This window comes from Poeciliopsis prolifica, unplaced genomic scaffold, assembly GCF_027474105.1.
Source record: "Poeciliopsis prolifica strain line A6 unplaced genomic scaffold, Auburn_PproV2 SCAFFOLD020, whole genome shotgun sequence".
NCBI classification, from domain to species: Eukaryota; Metazoa; Chordata; class Actinopteri; order Cyprinodontiformes; family Poeciliidae; genus Poeciliopsis; species Poeciliopsis prolifica.
In genome coordinates, this window is record NW_026562395.1 from 7,001,916 (window position 1) to 7,016,532 (window position 14,617).

A 14,617-nucleotide genomic window follows, 5' to 3' on the forward strand; every position below is an offset into this window, starting at 1 on the left:
GACAAAAACTGAACATAAGCTGTTCAGTTTATGTTGATCAAATCTTTGTCTATATTACATGTAATAAACAGAATTTTGCAATGACTTTGTTTTCATTAAATAAGAAATGAAATTGAAATCACACACCAGTGAGTTTTTTCACATGTTAAGTCTTTAAAAATCATGGTGGGGGTGGATGTAAATGGCATTTAATGTTAATTCAACCATGGCACCCACCATATGTCAGCCAATCAGAAGTTGCTGTGTTTCCATTAAGCAAATTTTCTTTTGTCATTTCAATTTGTGTAGTGAAGACACGGCCAGTTTTCTGTCATTCTAAGCAACACTGTGTAAAAAAATAAAAAAAAAAAAGGTCCCATGTGTCTGTACCAAGGAAACAGCTGAATTTGGACCAGATCATGATGGAAACCATTTGTGATGATTCATGTCAATAATGAAATCAAAATGCATTTTTAAATGTAAATGAAATAGGTTATTCTCTTTAGTCTGTTAGAAGATCACTGCATTCATATTAATTGAAATGGTGAGAAATGGAATTGATAATTGGATACATACATGTTTTTGGGAACATGTTGGGATTCTGACACCACTGGATGGTTTAACACTCCAATATCAGTGTTCAGTTTTCTCCACTTTGAATGTTTTGCACACAGGTCATGAAGTTACATTTTGGTATTTTTACCAATATTTTTATACAGGGTCGCCCATAAGTTTCCATATGTAAGAGAATGTAAAATGTATATTTCTTTAATATTTTATATGCCCAACAGGATGGATTTGACAAAAGAGCAAAGAATGACACTGATGGTTGGATCGGGAAGCAGTCGCATGGTTGTATAAAACTTTAACAGAAAACACGGAACGACACTGTGGCAAAACTTAGCAAGTTTCAGAAAACTGTAAATGTTGCAGATCAACCATGAAGTGGTCCAAGACGTGCCACAAAAAAAAAAAAAAAAAAATGGTTGTCCAATATAAAATGTTTATTTTTTCTAACTTATGACCTGACCTATATAATAATATTCCACAATTCTCAAAAAGCAGGACAGCAAAATAATCAAGAATCAGAATCATAGTGAAATCAGAGCTCGTCAGTGCAGAACGCTCTAGAAATGAATCCCATTTCTGTTGGAAAGAAACATAAGAGCAAGGGCACACAGGGAATCTTGTGCAAATGATGTTTTTGCATTTTCTCAAGATTTACCTCCTCATTTTAATGTCCCAACTTCAGGCACGCCACATGGTCCTGAAGAACCACACCAACCCGACGCACTACGCCTTTACATCATGTGCTCACAATAAAGTCTGGTTGGTGGCAGAGTCGGCATTTGACTTTGAAAAAGTTGCTGTCATTGACAAATTATTCATCAGCTTCTGGTTTTTATGATTCTCTGCTCGACTTCAGGTTGGCTAACAAGAAGCTCCTGCTGGGGATTTGCATGGCGGCACAGAGGACGCCACGGTCTTTGAGCTCTCTTACAAGCAGGTGTCCCTTAGCTGCAAGGAGGCCAATAGATCCATCAGTAATCAGATTAAAGAAGCGAAACGTGTTGACCTGCAGAGTCACTGCTGGTGACAATTGACAAATAAAACAAACACCAGTGGAATCATTCAAGGTTACCGTTTCTTGTTCTGTGTAGGTTCATGATGCATAAAACGACCATTCACTGACTTTCATTTCAAAACTCATTTTTTGATCACATATTTTGGTGGGGTTATTGGCTGTATCAAAACTGCAACGGGAACACATTTTTTTCCCACCAAACGAGTCACACGATCATCAACTGGATGATGCCGCTGGCAAAAACCATGAAGAAGAAGACGTGGAGGACCACGGAGCTGCATGTCTTTTTAATGACTAATCGCGTGGTTTTAATTGGGTTCCATATTTAATGGAAACACCACAACTGCAAAATAATGTTCTCTCGATGCCAGCGGAACATAGACAAAGATTTGTCACACTCACACCCAAACACAAATAATCCAAACAGTTTAAATTCAATCCAAACACAGATTACTTTTCCATCGATGCTGCCTGCCCAGCTTGATACTGTTTCCGGTCTGGACTCATCAAGTCACAGTCACAGAATTAGAAAGCCATCGTCAGACAGCCTTTTATCAAAGCCAGTCAGTAACCATCATCTATGAGTTGAGCTGGAAGTACCAAAGAATACTTCGGTACAAGGATACTAAAAATAACTAGGTGCTGCAAATAAGTATTTGCATGAGATTTGCTGCTCATGGTTTCAGAAAATACTTTTTTCTGTCATGCCTGCTAAACAAACGATTGTCAGAAGTTGAATGGATTACAGGTAAATCGTTTTGTAAAAAAAAAAAAAAGAAAAAAAAAAAAAAGAAGACCAGGGTTCCTCTTACTGCTGATTCAAAACAATACATTTAAAACCGTGTATGGAAATAGAAAGTTGAAGTTTGGGTGGATTCGACATTACTTCTTAGAAACAAGGAAATAAGGAAAGACCGAAAGGAAGAAAGGATGAAAGAAAGGAAGCAACATAAGGAGCAGGTGTAAGGTTATCATTTTAAATCATCGTTATAAAAAGTCCTGAAGGGAAGAAACAAAGAACACAATCAAATATTTTACGAGCAAAACGTGTCATGATCTGAAGTTCCCAAATATAAATTCTGTAAATATGAAAAACAATGGGTTTTTTTTTGTTTTGTTTTTTAACTCAGCCTAAAACTGAAATATTACATGACACATAACCTAAGTGTCAGATGTCACAACATTGATTTAGCAGTAAAGGAAATAAAAACACATGCAAAGCAGCTGACAGGTGGTGAGTAAGCCCAAAAAATTTAGCAGGTTATGGAGGAGAGTTACAGAATATGTTCATCGGCTTCGACGGCACAAATGCCTTGCTTCTGTCAGCCGCAGCTACAAACTAGTAGCCAGCCATCATCAATGAGCCCTGAGAGATATCAGCTGGAGAAATAAAAGTGATTATGAATTCAAGGTGATGCAACACCAACAACAAAGTACAAATAAATTAGGAATGATTAAAAAAATATATATATCATAAGAAACAAAAGCAGCAGAAAACCTTGAGACTCTTATGTGTCTGCAGGCCAATTTGACTGGGTTGGTCAATTTGTCTCTGTGACGCATTTCCTTGAACAAATAAGCCTGTGAACAAATATGTCTGTGCCTCATTTGGTTAGCAAACTCAATGAAAAAAAGAGCCATTTTGCATCGGCTTTGGTGGAGTGCCTGAAAAGATAAGAAAGAAAAACGTAAAGTTTTGTTCATAACTTCAAGTATGATGACCTATCAACAGCCCGCTTGGTGATGTCACAAACATTTATATGCGAGTCCATCAATCAGGTCAGACGTGAGACTTGTGAGCAAAGCCTAAGAACTAAAAGAATCGGCCATTGGTGTGAGTTTTAAGAAACACGCACAATCCAAATGGTGATAATCACACACACACAAAAAAATGTTTCTTATTTCACTGATGTCAGATGGAGTCTTGATTCAGTTAGCTCTGCTGGGAGCCATGCGGGCCTGAATTTATTTGTTGCAAGTTCTCGGTCAGTTCCGGGTAATACTTGTATTTTATGCCTATGCATGTTTACACAGGTAAATATCTCTCCCAGGTTTTAACCACAAGAAAGCTCATTTTCACCATTGTGGTCGGTTGCAGGGTGATAAAGCAGAGTGTTTTACCCACATGAGCTATGAAATGTACATGTTTTTGGACCTGTGAATATATTGCAAATCGATTCCCAGTTGGGGAAAATGAAGGTACCATAAAAAACCTTTAGCCTAGACGCAGCTAATGACGGGCCTAACAAAAGTCCAAAAGCTAAAAAATGTTAGACAATCTGAAAAAGTGGGTTTGCTCTGCTTTTTAGCTGATGACAATAAAGTTTGGAGTCTATTGCTAATGGCAAGAGGCATGCTATCACAAGCTGTTCTCCAGTCACTGAGCGGCTGTTGCACTTACACCGTGTTCCAAATAACTATGCAAGTGATATTTTCTCAGATTTTCTTAAATAATTAATGCAAATGATGGTCAGTATAATTTTCAAGTCATGAATTATTACAGTATAAATCAAATTTGACTGAACACAGCTTCCCATGTGAACAGTATTTTTTTCAAAAATAAAAAAAAACCTCAAAATGCACTGTTCCAAAGTATTATGCTCAGCAGATTTTCTAAACATTTTGTGGATTATAAAGAACTGCAAACGGTCATTCTTTGAATGTGCAGCATTAAGTGATCACATGTACTAAAATCAAAAGTTATTTCAATCAAAAACACCTTAACAGACGAGTTACATTTTAACATAGGACCCCTACTTTGGTATCACCTGCACAATTCTTGCATCCATTGAACTTGTGAGTTTGTGAATAGTTTCTGCTTGATTTTCAGGATGTCAGAATATCTTCCCAGAGCTGCTGTTTGATATGAACTGCATCCCACCCTCAGATCTTCTGCTTGAGGAAACTCCAAAGGTTCTCAATAGGGTCAGAGGTCAGAGGAGGATGGTGACCACACCATGAGTTTCTCCCCTTTTATTCCCAAAGCAGCCAATGACACAGTGGTATTCCTTGCAGCATTCATTGGTATACCAAAAGATGATTTTGCTACTGAAGGTGTAGCTCTTCTTTTTGAACCATGAATGAAAGTGATAAATCAGAAAGTTCATTTACTTTGCAGAGGTCATTTTCTTGCCTTCAGGGCTCTGAGAGGGGCAATCAGCTCTCTCTCGCCCCATGATTTCGGCCCAAAGAATGACTCTACTCCCTCCTTGCTGACATCACAGCCGTGTTGGTAACAGATCAATTTTCAGAAAACTCTTGTTCTTTAATAAAAAATGTTTCTTGCTAGAATAAGTTTTTTTTTTTGCCCGTACCGAAATTGTTATATTTAGCAAAACTACAAAGGATACACAATTTTCGCATCGCTTGATTTGCAACCCGATGTTTCCTTTGACTCAAAGGCGAAGAAGACGATGGACGTAGTAGTTGGACGACGATGGCGCGGTCTTAGGTTTGTTCATTGCATGAATAAACTTATTCACGTGTGATTTTAATACGTTTCTTATGTAAAGTATACAGAAGATGTGCAAAATAGAGGTTTTTAGATATTACTTGAATATTTACAAAGTTTTGAACACATTTGTGACAGAAAGTTTGACGTAAATGTTAAAAATAATTAAAAAGTAAAGGAACATTTTGTCGCTATTTTACAATAAGCAATGAATCAAATTAAGTCTTAAAACATAAACTAAGTTTGTATCAGTGGTGAAATTGGAAGCTTTTATTGTGGAAGATAGAAATAAAACATCCTGATGCATTTAGAGCACATTCACAAAGCTGTGCAAAAAAAAAAAAAAAAAAAAAAAAACCAGACATGATTTCAAAATTCACTTATAAAATAAATGAAACATCTTCATATCAACAGATAATAAATGAAATTAATCAAGTGTTTGTTTTTCTGTTTACCCTGCTGTCAGTCTTACACATTAAGAGACTTAATCGCTGTAAACAAACTGTTGGAATCTGTTTGACTGATTTCTCAGATGTTTTTTTTTTTTTTTGGATCAGTGGAAGGACAAGTTCCTGCAGCTTATTGTAAGCAGGAAAAGAAATAAAATCACACTTAAACACAGCGCTTTCCATCCATAATGAGTGCACACTACCATCTGCTGGCAAGAATAGGTAACTGCTAAATTAGAACTGCGCATGCTCCAGCTTATTTTCTTGTACCATAATGTAGCGGGGTCATTCAAAGTGAATTATTTAAAGTGAATATTTTTGAAATATTTCTACACTGTTAAAATGTGACCTAATCTCCTTTATGATAATCTGTGTGCAAACATTACCAGCTGGAGGATGGAAGAATAAACCAATGAAATAATTAAAAATCACATCTTTTATCAACAAAGTGTTTGAGGTTCAATAAACCATTTTTTATTTTTTTTTCAGTGTATCATTGTAAGATTTTTTATGACTTACTCTTGTTACACACTTCCTTCCTTTCTACTTTTCCTCCTTCCTTCCTTCCTTTCTTCCTCCCTGTCTTCCTTCCTTCCTTCCTTCTTTCCTTCCTTCCTCACAGTGTCCTAACCACCTGACGCTGGCGCAGGCCGGTGCCGTGGCTGTTTGGTGATTTCTCATGGGGGTCAAGAGGTCAGAGTCAAAGGAACGAAAGGGTCAGGTATGAGTTATGGTGAAGAGGATATGGCCCGGCGATGTTACATGACAGATACCCAATTATTTTAAAGGAAAAAAACTTATCCAAACGAAATTGGCCCCGTTGGGAAAAAATAATAATAATAGCGCCTCCTACATGACAACTGGCTCATCAGTTGTGATAAAGTTGCTAGAAAGCTCTGCAATCATTAGTGGTGTCTTTTACGTGGAATTTTGATCTTTTCTCATCATCTACTGGAGGAGATGACGAACATTTTCATTGGATGCAAATACAGATTTTCACCAGGCCAATTGTAGTGAAACCTGTTTAATTTAATGTCATTCAATGTTAAGTTGATCTACTGACGCCATCTTGTGGTTACTTATATTACTACGACTTGTTTACGAGAAAGGAAGAAAGCCGTCGGTCCATGTAGTCCGAAGGGGCCCTCTTTGTTGTGTTTTCTTTAATCTAAGTTCAGAAACGGCATCGTCTGTAAGTGCTATTCTAATTTGCTTGTCATATAAATCATAATTTGTAACCCGTTGACATGTTTTATGTGACGATAGATATTTCTTTTACTCGTGTTAGCCCGACGCGTTAGCCTAGCTGACATTCATTTTCTGTACCTTTGTGTGTTACAGTTTTACACGATTCTCATTAAACCCTGCTAAAGAACCAAATGGAGTGCTTCTTGGTGGACGGATTGGAAAGTGTTTAGCTACCTGTATAGCTGAGTTACTGTTAAAAGTCACAGTGCTTAGCGAGGCCAGGACACCAATCAAAAAACTGCTTCTTCTGTCATTGAGCAACAACTCTTGATCTCTGACCTCCTGCCTGAACTAAATGTCGCTGCTCTTTCAAAGACAGAAGACAAGTAGAGCTCAAATGGGGCGCATGCGCAGTTTCATTTCCCGGCCAAAAATCGAGACTTGACAAGAAGTTTTATGCCATATGACGTCACTGACAGGACGTCACCGAATGACGGCGCAACAAAGGCTTTGACAGGTTTTGAGTCTCTGTCTCCTTCAGTGATTCCTCAGAGACAAACAGACAGGAGTTGGAGGAGTTCTCACTAGAATCGCGTCGTTGCAAACTTTCACTGAGAAAATGAAACTTAAACGGATCTTTTTCAACCATCCCGATGTTCCGGACCAGATGGAGAAGGAGCTGGAGGGGAACCGGCTGAAGCTGTTCGCAGCAAACCTGCAGCTCGGGCTGCTGGTCCGCTGCGGGGCTTTGCGAACTGCAGAGCAGCTCGGCGAGGAGGAGACTGCCTTCATCCACCAGATGATAGACGGGGCCACAGAAGGCCTCACGATCCCGAAGAGATTTTCAACATCTTCGAGGAAGCGCAGCAGCATGTGCGCCAAGGTGCTGGAAGAGCTGCAGAAAACGCGCAGCAGCTCACAGCTGAAGGACCTTTTGAGATCCAAGGACGAGCGCGTCAGCGCCCAGATGAGCGAGCTGCTGCAAGCGCAGATGAAGAAGGCCTTCCAGAGTTTTGAGAGCAAAAAGCTGCGCACCGCACAGGTTGGCGGATATGCCACCTCGTTTCTTGTCGTGCTTTGCACAGGATTGATCATCATGCTGTAAGCATGATGATCATGCTTAAGCATGCTTACAGATCATCATGCTGACAGCAATGACATGCTGTAAGCAGTTCGGTGTGAGAGCTGAGCCGTTACAGCTCAGCTCTCACACCATATCTCAGTGGTTCAACTGCTGGGAGCAGATTCGCAGAAGAGACGCTGTGGACAGGCTGGACAGGTTGGACAGGCGGCCCAGCGCAGAGGACCAGCCGCGTCTCTGAAGAGGGGCGTGGCCCGCCGAGGAGTGGAGCGGTGCTGGAGGGTCGCAGGTCAGCCGCGGGTCGGGACAGAGCGCGACACAGACAGATTATGTCATCCAGAAACAGCGTCGTAAGCGGAGCCCGACCTGCGGCTTCTGATTGGTTACTTTTATTGGAGGGAAATTATTGAATCACGGATTTTATGGAGACAAGAGGTTTTCATGTGACTTCCTTGTCATAAACCTCATTAACTGATTCTCTGTTTGGGTTTTGGAGTTGTTTGAACCCAAGGCAGAGTGTGGGGCCATATTAGTCACAGTTTGTGTTCTCAAACTGAACTGTTGCAGGATTAGTTCAACTGACTCAGGGGAGGCAACTCCAAGCCTCCATAGCTGGTCTCCTGCAACTTTTAGATGTCTCCCTGGTCCACACAGCTGATTCAAACAGCTGAATCACCTCCTGAATGCAGTCAAGTTCTCCAGAGTTCTGCTTATGATCCCATCATTTGACTCAGATGTGTTGAAGTAGAAACACATCCTGGAGAGGAGACCGGCTCTCGAGGCCTGGAGTTGCCGACCCCTGAACTAACTGATAACTCAGTAGTTCAACTGGTGGTGCTGATTTACTGTAAGTCCGCCTTTAACTGTTCCGATGTTACACAGTCTAGATGTTAAACTGGAACTCAAACAGCTTGAGAAACTGATTGATTTCTCAAAATCAATCAGTCCTGATGGATGTGATCTGCAGCTCTCCCTGCAGCGGTTCACAGCTGATTCTGAAACGGCCAGGATGAGGATCAGTGCCCAGGGTGGCTGGGCTCTCCCTGAGAGATAAGGTGAGAAGCTCAGTCATCCAGGAGGAACTCAGACTCGAGCCGCTGCTCCTCCACAAGCCAGTTGAGGTGCCTCGGGTATCTGGTCAAGATGACCTAGCGTTGTTTCAGGCACGTCCCACGGGGAGCAGGCCCCGGGGAAGACCCAGGACACGCTGGAGGGACTATGTCTCCTGACTGGTCTGGGAACGCCTTGACGTTTCCCCAGAAGAGTTGAAACAAGTGACTGGGGGAGAGGGAAGTCTGGGCCTCCCTTCTTAAGCTGCTATCCCCACAACCCGACCCCGGATAAGTGGAAGAAAATGGATGGGTGAATATATGGGTGGATGGATAATAATAAAAAGATAATAAATTAAATGATTAATTAATTCCCTGGGCTGCACAGTGGAAGGTCCTTGCAGCAAGAAGGTCCTGGCTTCGATTCCTGGCCTGGGCTCTTTCTGCTCGGAGTTTGAATGTTCTCCCTGTGCATGCGTGCGTTCTCTCAGGGTGCTCCGTCTTCCTCCCCCAGTCAAAAAAGATGCCTGTTAAGTTAATTTGTGTGAGAGTGTGTGTGCATGGCTGTTTTTCCTGTTTGGCTCTGCGTGGCCCTGCAACAAGGTGTACTCGCCCGGAACGTTAGCAAGAGATAGGCACCAGCACCTCCTGACCCCACTAGGGACAAGGGTGTAAGAAAATGGATGGATGGATGGATTGATAATAATAACTAAAAAATTCCTGATGAAATTTAACCAGGGCCTGCCAAAGTGTGCCTGGAGCCAGTGTACAAATTTGCATCAATGCTAAGCTTAGCAAAAAAATTACAAAGTAGCCCGTGGAGAGTCACAAGCATGTTGACTAACATGGACTTGAACCATTCAGTATGTTAACATTAGTGCGAAAGCTAAAATTAGCCAAAGTGCTAATGTTTGAAATTTTCAGTAAGCTTCATTTTAAATGTCCAAGCTAATCCCATGAGTAACAGTGATTGGGCTAAATCAATTATAAAATGTCCGAAACAGAATTACCTGATGTAAAAATTGTGTAGTCTTTTATTTTGAAATTTTCATTAAGCTTAATTTAAAATTGCCACACTAATCTTATGTGTAACAATGTGGTTGGTTAAAATCAGTTATAAAACGCCCAAAACACATGTATTTCTAGAGGCCAGTTCATTCCTGCCAGTTAGAACTACAGTGATGCGTTTTTGTAGTCCTAATCAGCTGCTATGCCCTGCTGTGTTCCATTGCTATGGTAACTGTCCTGCGTGTAACAAAGACAGGTGGAGAAAGAATTCAATCTCTGTGAGACAACCAGTCAGTTTTTATGAAAATAGGTCATGCAATCATTTGGATCAGCTGTTCTGAAATAGAGACACGTCTAAAACATTCAGAGCAGAGGGTCAAAGCACTGACCTAATGTGACACTGGACATATAATGGTGTAAACACTAAATGCGTTTTGAGCGTCTGGTTTTGCATTCAGTCTATGTGGAGGCGCGTCGAGCGTCTGGAGTGTTTGACGCATCCAGCGCGTCCAACACTCCACATAGACCTTGAATATAAACCAGAATTGCCTGACTCTCAAAACGCGCTTGGTGTGAATGCGCCATTAAAATGTTCAGCTACAGTGGTAACAATGACATCAGCAGTGATGACATCACTCTTTGAGCATCAAATGAATCTTTCTCTTGAGTGCAGCACACAGACTGTTTTTTTCAAACCTCTTCCTGTTTCGGACTTATACGTTATGAGTCATGAATTTTCTACAGGAGCATTGTTGAAATGATTTGAAGGCACAGAATCAGCCTTTCTCAGGTTGGAGAAACTCGCCTGGTTTATATAAGATATAGAAACACAGAAACATACATTTGAGAAATCCTTATCTCCAATTTTAAAGGAGAAACATAATTACACAACTTACATCCAAATGAATAAAATGACAAATGATGTTAATTAATTACAGTGACTTTGAGAACTTTTCTGGATGCAAATTACATTCAAAAACATGGAAATATTTCACAAGTACCAGAAAATGTGAATAGTTTAGGCTGAATAAACATGGATTAGCTCAATGTTTTTTTTCATGATAGACATACACGTTCAGCACTCTTTACCTTTGAATTTTTGCCAGAAAATATAATGTTTACACTGTCTAGTTTACAACTATTTCAGGAAAGTAATCCATGATTGTTTTTAAAACAAAGATTTAAAGCATACGTCATCAAGCTGAACCATATTTAGCAACATTTAGTGCATAAGTTGCAACAAGGTTCTCAGCATGCCCTTCATTCCAGTGAATATCTTGTCATGTCAAATTTACACATATTTAAAATTCTGAAATGATACAAGATTCTGCATGTAAATTCATGTTATTCTGATAATCTTAGTGTAAGTAGTGTAAATAAAATAATTGTAGAGCAAAATGTAATCAATAGCACCGCACTGTCAAATGAACATTGGAATCAATCATTCTGGTCGATAGACTCTGGTACAAAGAAGAGGACGGTGACTGAAAGACCTAAAACAATGGCACCAAGAAGCAATACTTGGTGCATTTTTGTCAGTTAAATCCACAGTTGTATGTGTTGATGGGTGGGGGTCAGTTGATGATAGTGACATTCAGAGTTGCAATGCTAAACTGCATTGATTTCCTGAACTAGATGTTCAACTAAGATTATTTTTGTCCTGAATTATATTTCACTATATCCCTGACTAGTTGTTGCACCAGTTTTGTCCAAAAATCCTGAACTGAATTTTCTTTTAAAAGAGTAATGCTCATCATATATTGTTAAAGTTAAGGTGCATTCACACTAGCCCTGTGTGAATGCATTCTGAGGTCCTATTCATTTGGACAGGTGAGAATGTGTGATTGGTACAAAAAAAGCAAACTCTGGTTCGTTTAAAAATCTCGGTCTCTGTTCCGTTTAAGTGAGCTCTGACACGGTTTGAATGCATATGCGAACGGCAAATGGGATGAAGACTTCTCCCAAAGCAGGAAGCGGATTATAGGGCAGGGCATTCTTGGTAAACACAACCAAAACAAACGCCTGCACTTACTGCTAGCGGGAGGAAGAGCTTGTAGTCTTTTACCAAAAACAAAAGAGAAATACTAATACATTTTTGTTTACATTTTGTAAAAAAGGGATTTGCTTCAGTGGTTCTTGGTGCAACATCACCAAAAGCGAGGAGGGGATCCGCTTTTTCAAAGGGTTTGGTTCGTTTGACAGTGAGGTGTGAAAGTAAAACCCAGCAGGTGAAAGTATAACAAATGCGGCAAATTTGGTCCCCAGTCAAACCGAGTCTACTGGATTACAACGTGTGAAAACACATGTATGGCTCCCATCGTAGTTCAGTGGAGAACAAGAAAAGAAAAAGTCAGACTTTCCCAGGTCTGACAGGAACCAACTGTTCAGGGTATGAATTGGCCATTTAGCTGAATTCCTGTCAACTTACAATCTTGGAATCCAATAAGCCAAATGAAATGTCCAAAAATGAGGTGTGATGAAAATGGTTAAACAATGTTCTCACAGAGGAACTCCTGCAGCACATGCAGACTGATGAAGCAGCGTGACATCATCAACCAGTAACCGACTTATCCTGGGAGCTCAGATATTTTATTGTTTCTGATCGTACCTAAAAAAAAAAAAAAAAAAAAAAAAAAGACAATAAGAAAATGTGCGTTTTATCAATGTAGGAATATTTGATCATTTTGTAAGATTGAAAATGAATTATCTGTAATAATTCCATAACACTTGATAATGAGGCATTATTTAAAACCAATTACAAATGAGGTGAAAGAAAAACGAGACAAACAAACCCTTTTGTCCAGGAGAGTTCCAAACACCCAAATGAAGCAGCCCTGGAAGGGGAGCATATGGTCAACAAAAGGGAAATTTGACCTTTTTTTTTTTTTTTTAAATAAACACTTGCACTATATGGTAAAGTACTGAGCAATAAAACAATTACAATGAATTAAAATCATATTGTTACCTGCAGTGAATTGAAGACTACAAAAGCAAAGTTAACCTCCTTGTTTTTGGGGGCAGTTATGGTTCCAATTCCCAAAATCCACGTCAGTCCGAAAAACGGTGTGAGCACAGCCAGACTCCTGGCAATCACCACCAAAACATGCTGCTCTTTGCCTTGACGTACATCCCTTATTCCTCTTCTGCTCAACATTTTATAAATCACTACCAGCAGGATGAAAAAGTTTATCGCCACAATCGCAAGTGCAGGAGCCAGAAAAGCCAACAGAGCTTTGGAGTCCTCCCAGTTCAGCCAACAGCCACTACCTTCTCTGACATATTTATGAGACGGGGCAGTCACTGCCATGGTTGTTACGGCGATGACCAGCGGAGCAGCGTACCCCAGAACAAATCCAATAACCAGCATGGACGCCTTGGACAATCCGCCCTCGAAGACGAAGACGGTGCGGTAGAGCAGCAGCAGGCCTGAGGCCAACATCCAGAAGAACATGGCGAGGTAGAAGAGGTGGATGAAGAAGGTCACGACTGTACACAGCGCAGGGTTTTTCTTCTTACCATCTTCTGTAAAGTACGCTCCGATAATGAACCAGATGTTTGCGATCAGGAGAGAAACGGCGATGTTGATGATGGAAATGTGACGCAGGAAGGCGGTGGTGTTGGTACTTATTTTTTTCCAAGTGAGAGCTTCTGTGATAAGACATATGATCAAAGAAGCCATGGATATGCCGACTCCAATTATTGTTATGTCCTTGATGTTTTCGTCCTCAATAATCTCAGGGGACATCAGCATGGAGAAGGAGGTGAGGTGGTTGCAGCTGCAGCTGATGGTTTCATTGTTGTGGGACAGCAGAGAGCAGCCTGAGTCGCTCCATCCTCCAAGACCATCAAAGAGTGTGAAATCCCAAAAAACACACTTTGGGTTTCCGAGGGTGTCATTCAGAATTTCTGACGTTATTGATATATTTCTGATTCTGGCCTTTGTCGTAGCAAGAACAACCTTTCCATTGATAACCATATATGAGGAGTTGTCTTCATTTCTTGGAGGGAGCACGTTATCCATGGACGCGAATACGATTGTAGTAATAAATTGACTTTCTCTGGCCTCTGGTATGTATATTTCCATCCAGGTGTTAAACAGACTTTTGAAAGTCATTTTGTTTTTTAACCGAGTTCTATTCAGATGAATGAAAGGTGTCTCAACAGAGAAAGAGTCATTGACAAGGAGGGTGGAAACTGATTCAAAGAAGTTCAGGAAGGAAGCGCTGAAGCTTTTTACTTTCCCACCATTCTCTGTGCCTGAGCTCTGTGTTTTATCGTTCATGTTTAGGATATCCCATGATGCCTTTGCTTCATCCGAGGTAAGAAGACCTGCGATCTTCAGTATGTTCTGTAATAACGATCACATTATGAGTTAGATTATGTCTTCAAAGAAGTAAATATTATGTAATATACTATTTCTCCTACCTCTGTTGATTGTTTATTTATTGGCATGGATAACAGCGAAGATCTGTTTGATACGGTGCCGAGGGCTCTCACAATGAAACTGATCGTATTTGGCGATTTGGAAATGTTCTCGGTGTTGTTAACGGACACATCTTTGAGTTTCTCCAGGAATACCGGAAGCGTCTGATTATTCAGTTTCTGTCAGGATTGAAGAAAGATTTAACATTATTTCCTCTCATAGCTGAAAGTAATAATCTCTTTATAGTCAACTGAAGGGATTAGATTGTGTTAAATTTGTCTTTAAAGTTACTAAAGTTAAACGGGGTTTCATCACTGTGTGTACATGTCCTTATTTTCATATATAGAAGTTGGTAATGAACCATTTTATGTAAAATATAGTTTTTTTTTTACATATAGCTATAT

General features: G+C 40.1%; 1 protein-coding gene across 1 annotated transcript; it reads right to left on the reverse strand.

The window, feature by feature from the left end:
- Positions 1-12,016: 12,016 nt before the first annotated feature.
- On the reverse strand, positions 12,017-14,259 carry LOC129369181 (adhesion G-protein coupled receptor F1-like). The gene is made up of 4 exons (XM_055044558.1): positions 14,216-14,259; positions 12,756-14,138; positions 12,583-12,624; positions 12,017-12,398 (listed from the first exon to the last, which is right to left on the reverse strand). The coding sequence occupies exons 1-4, from the start codon at positions 14,240-14,242 to the stop codon at positions 12,342-12,344; spliced, it is 1,509 nt and encodes a 502-aa protein (XP_054900533.1). The 5' UTR covers positions 14,243-14,259; the 3' UTR covers positions 12,017-12,341.
- Between the last annotated feature and the right edge of the window lie 358 nt (positions 14,260-14,617).

Excerpts from the sequence above, each read along its gene's own strand:
- LOC129369181 (XM_055044558.1), bottom strand. The coding sequence starts at position 14,242 with ATGCCAATAAATAAACAATCAACAGAG. Across the intron at positions 14,139-14,215 it reads TAAATAAACAATCAACAGAG|AACATACTGAAGATCGCAGG; the intron begins GTAGGAGAAATA and ends TCGTTATTACAG. Across the intron at positions 12,625-12,755 it reads TAGTCTTCAATTCACTGCAG|GGCTGCTTCATTTGGGTGTT; the intron begins GTAACAATATGA and ends CTCCCCTTCCAG.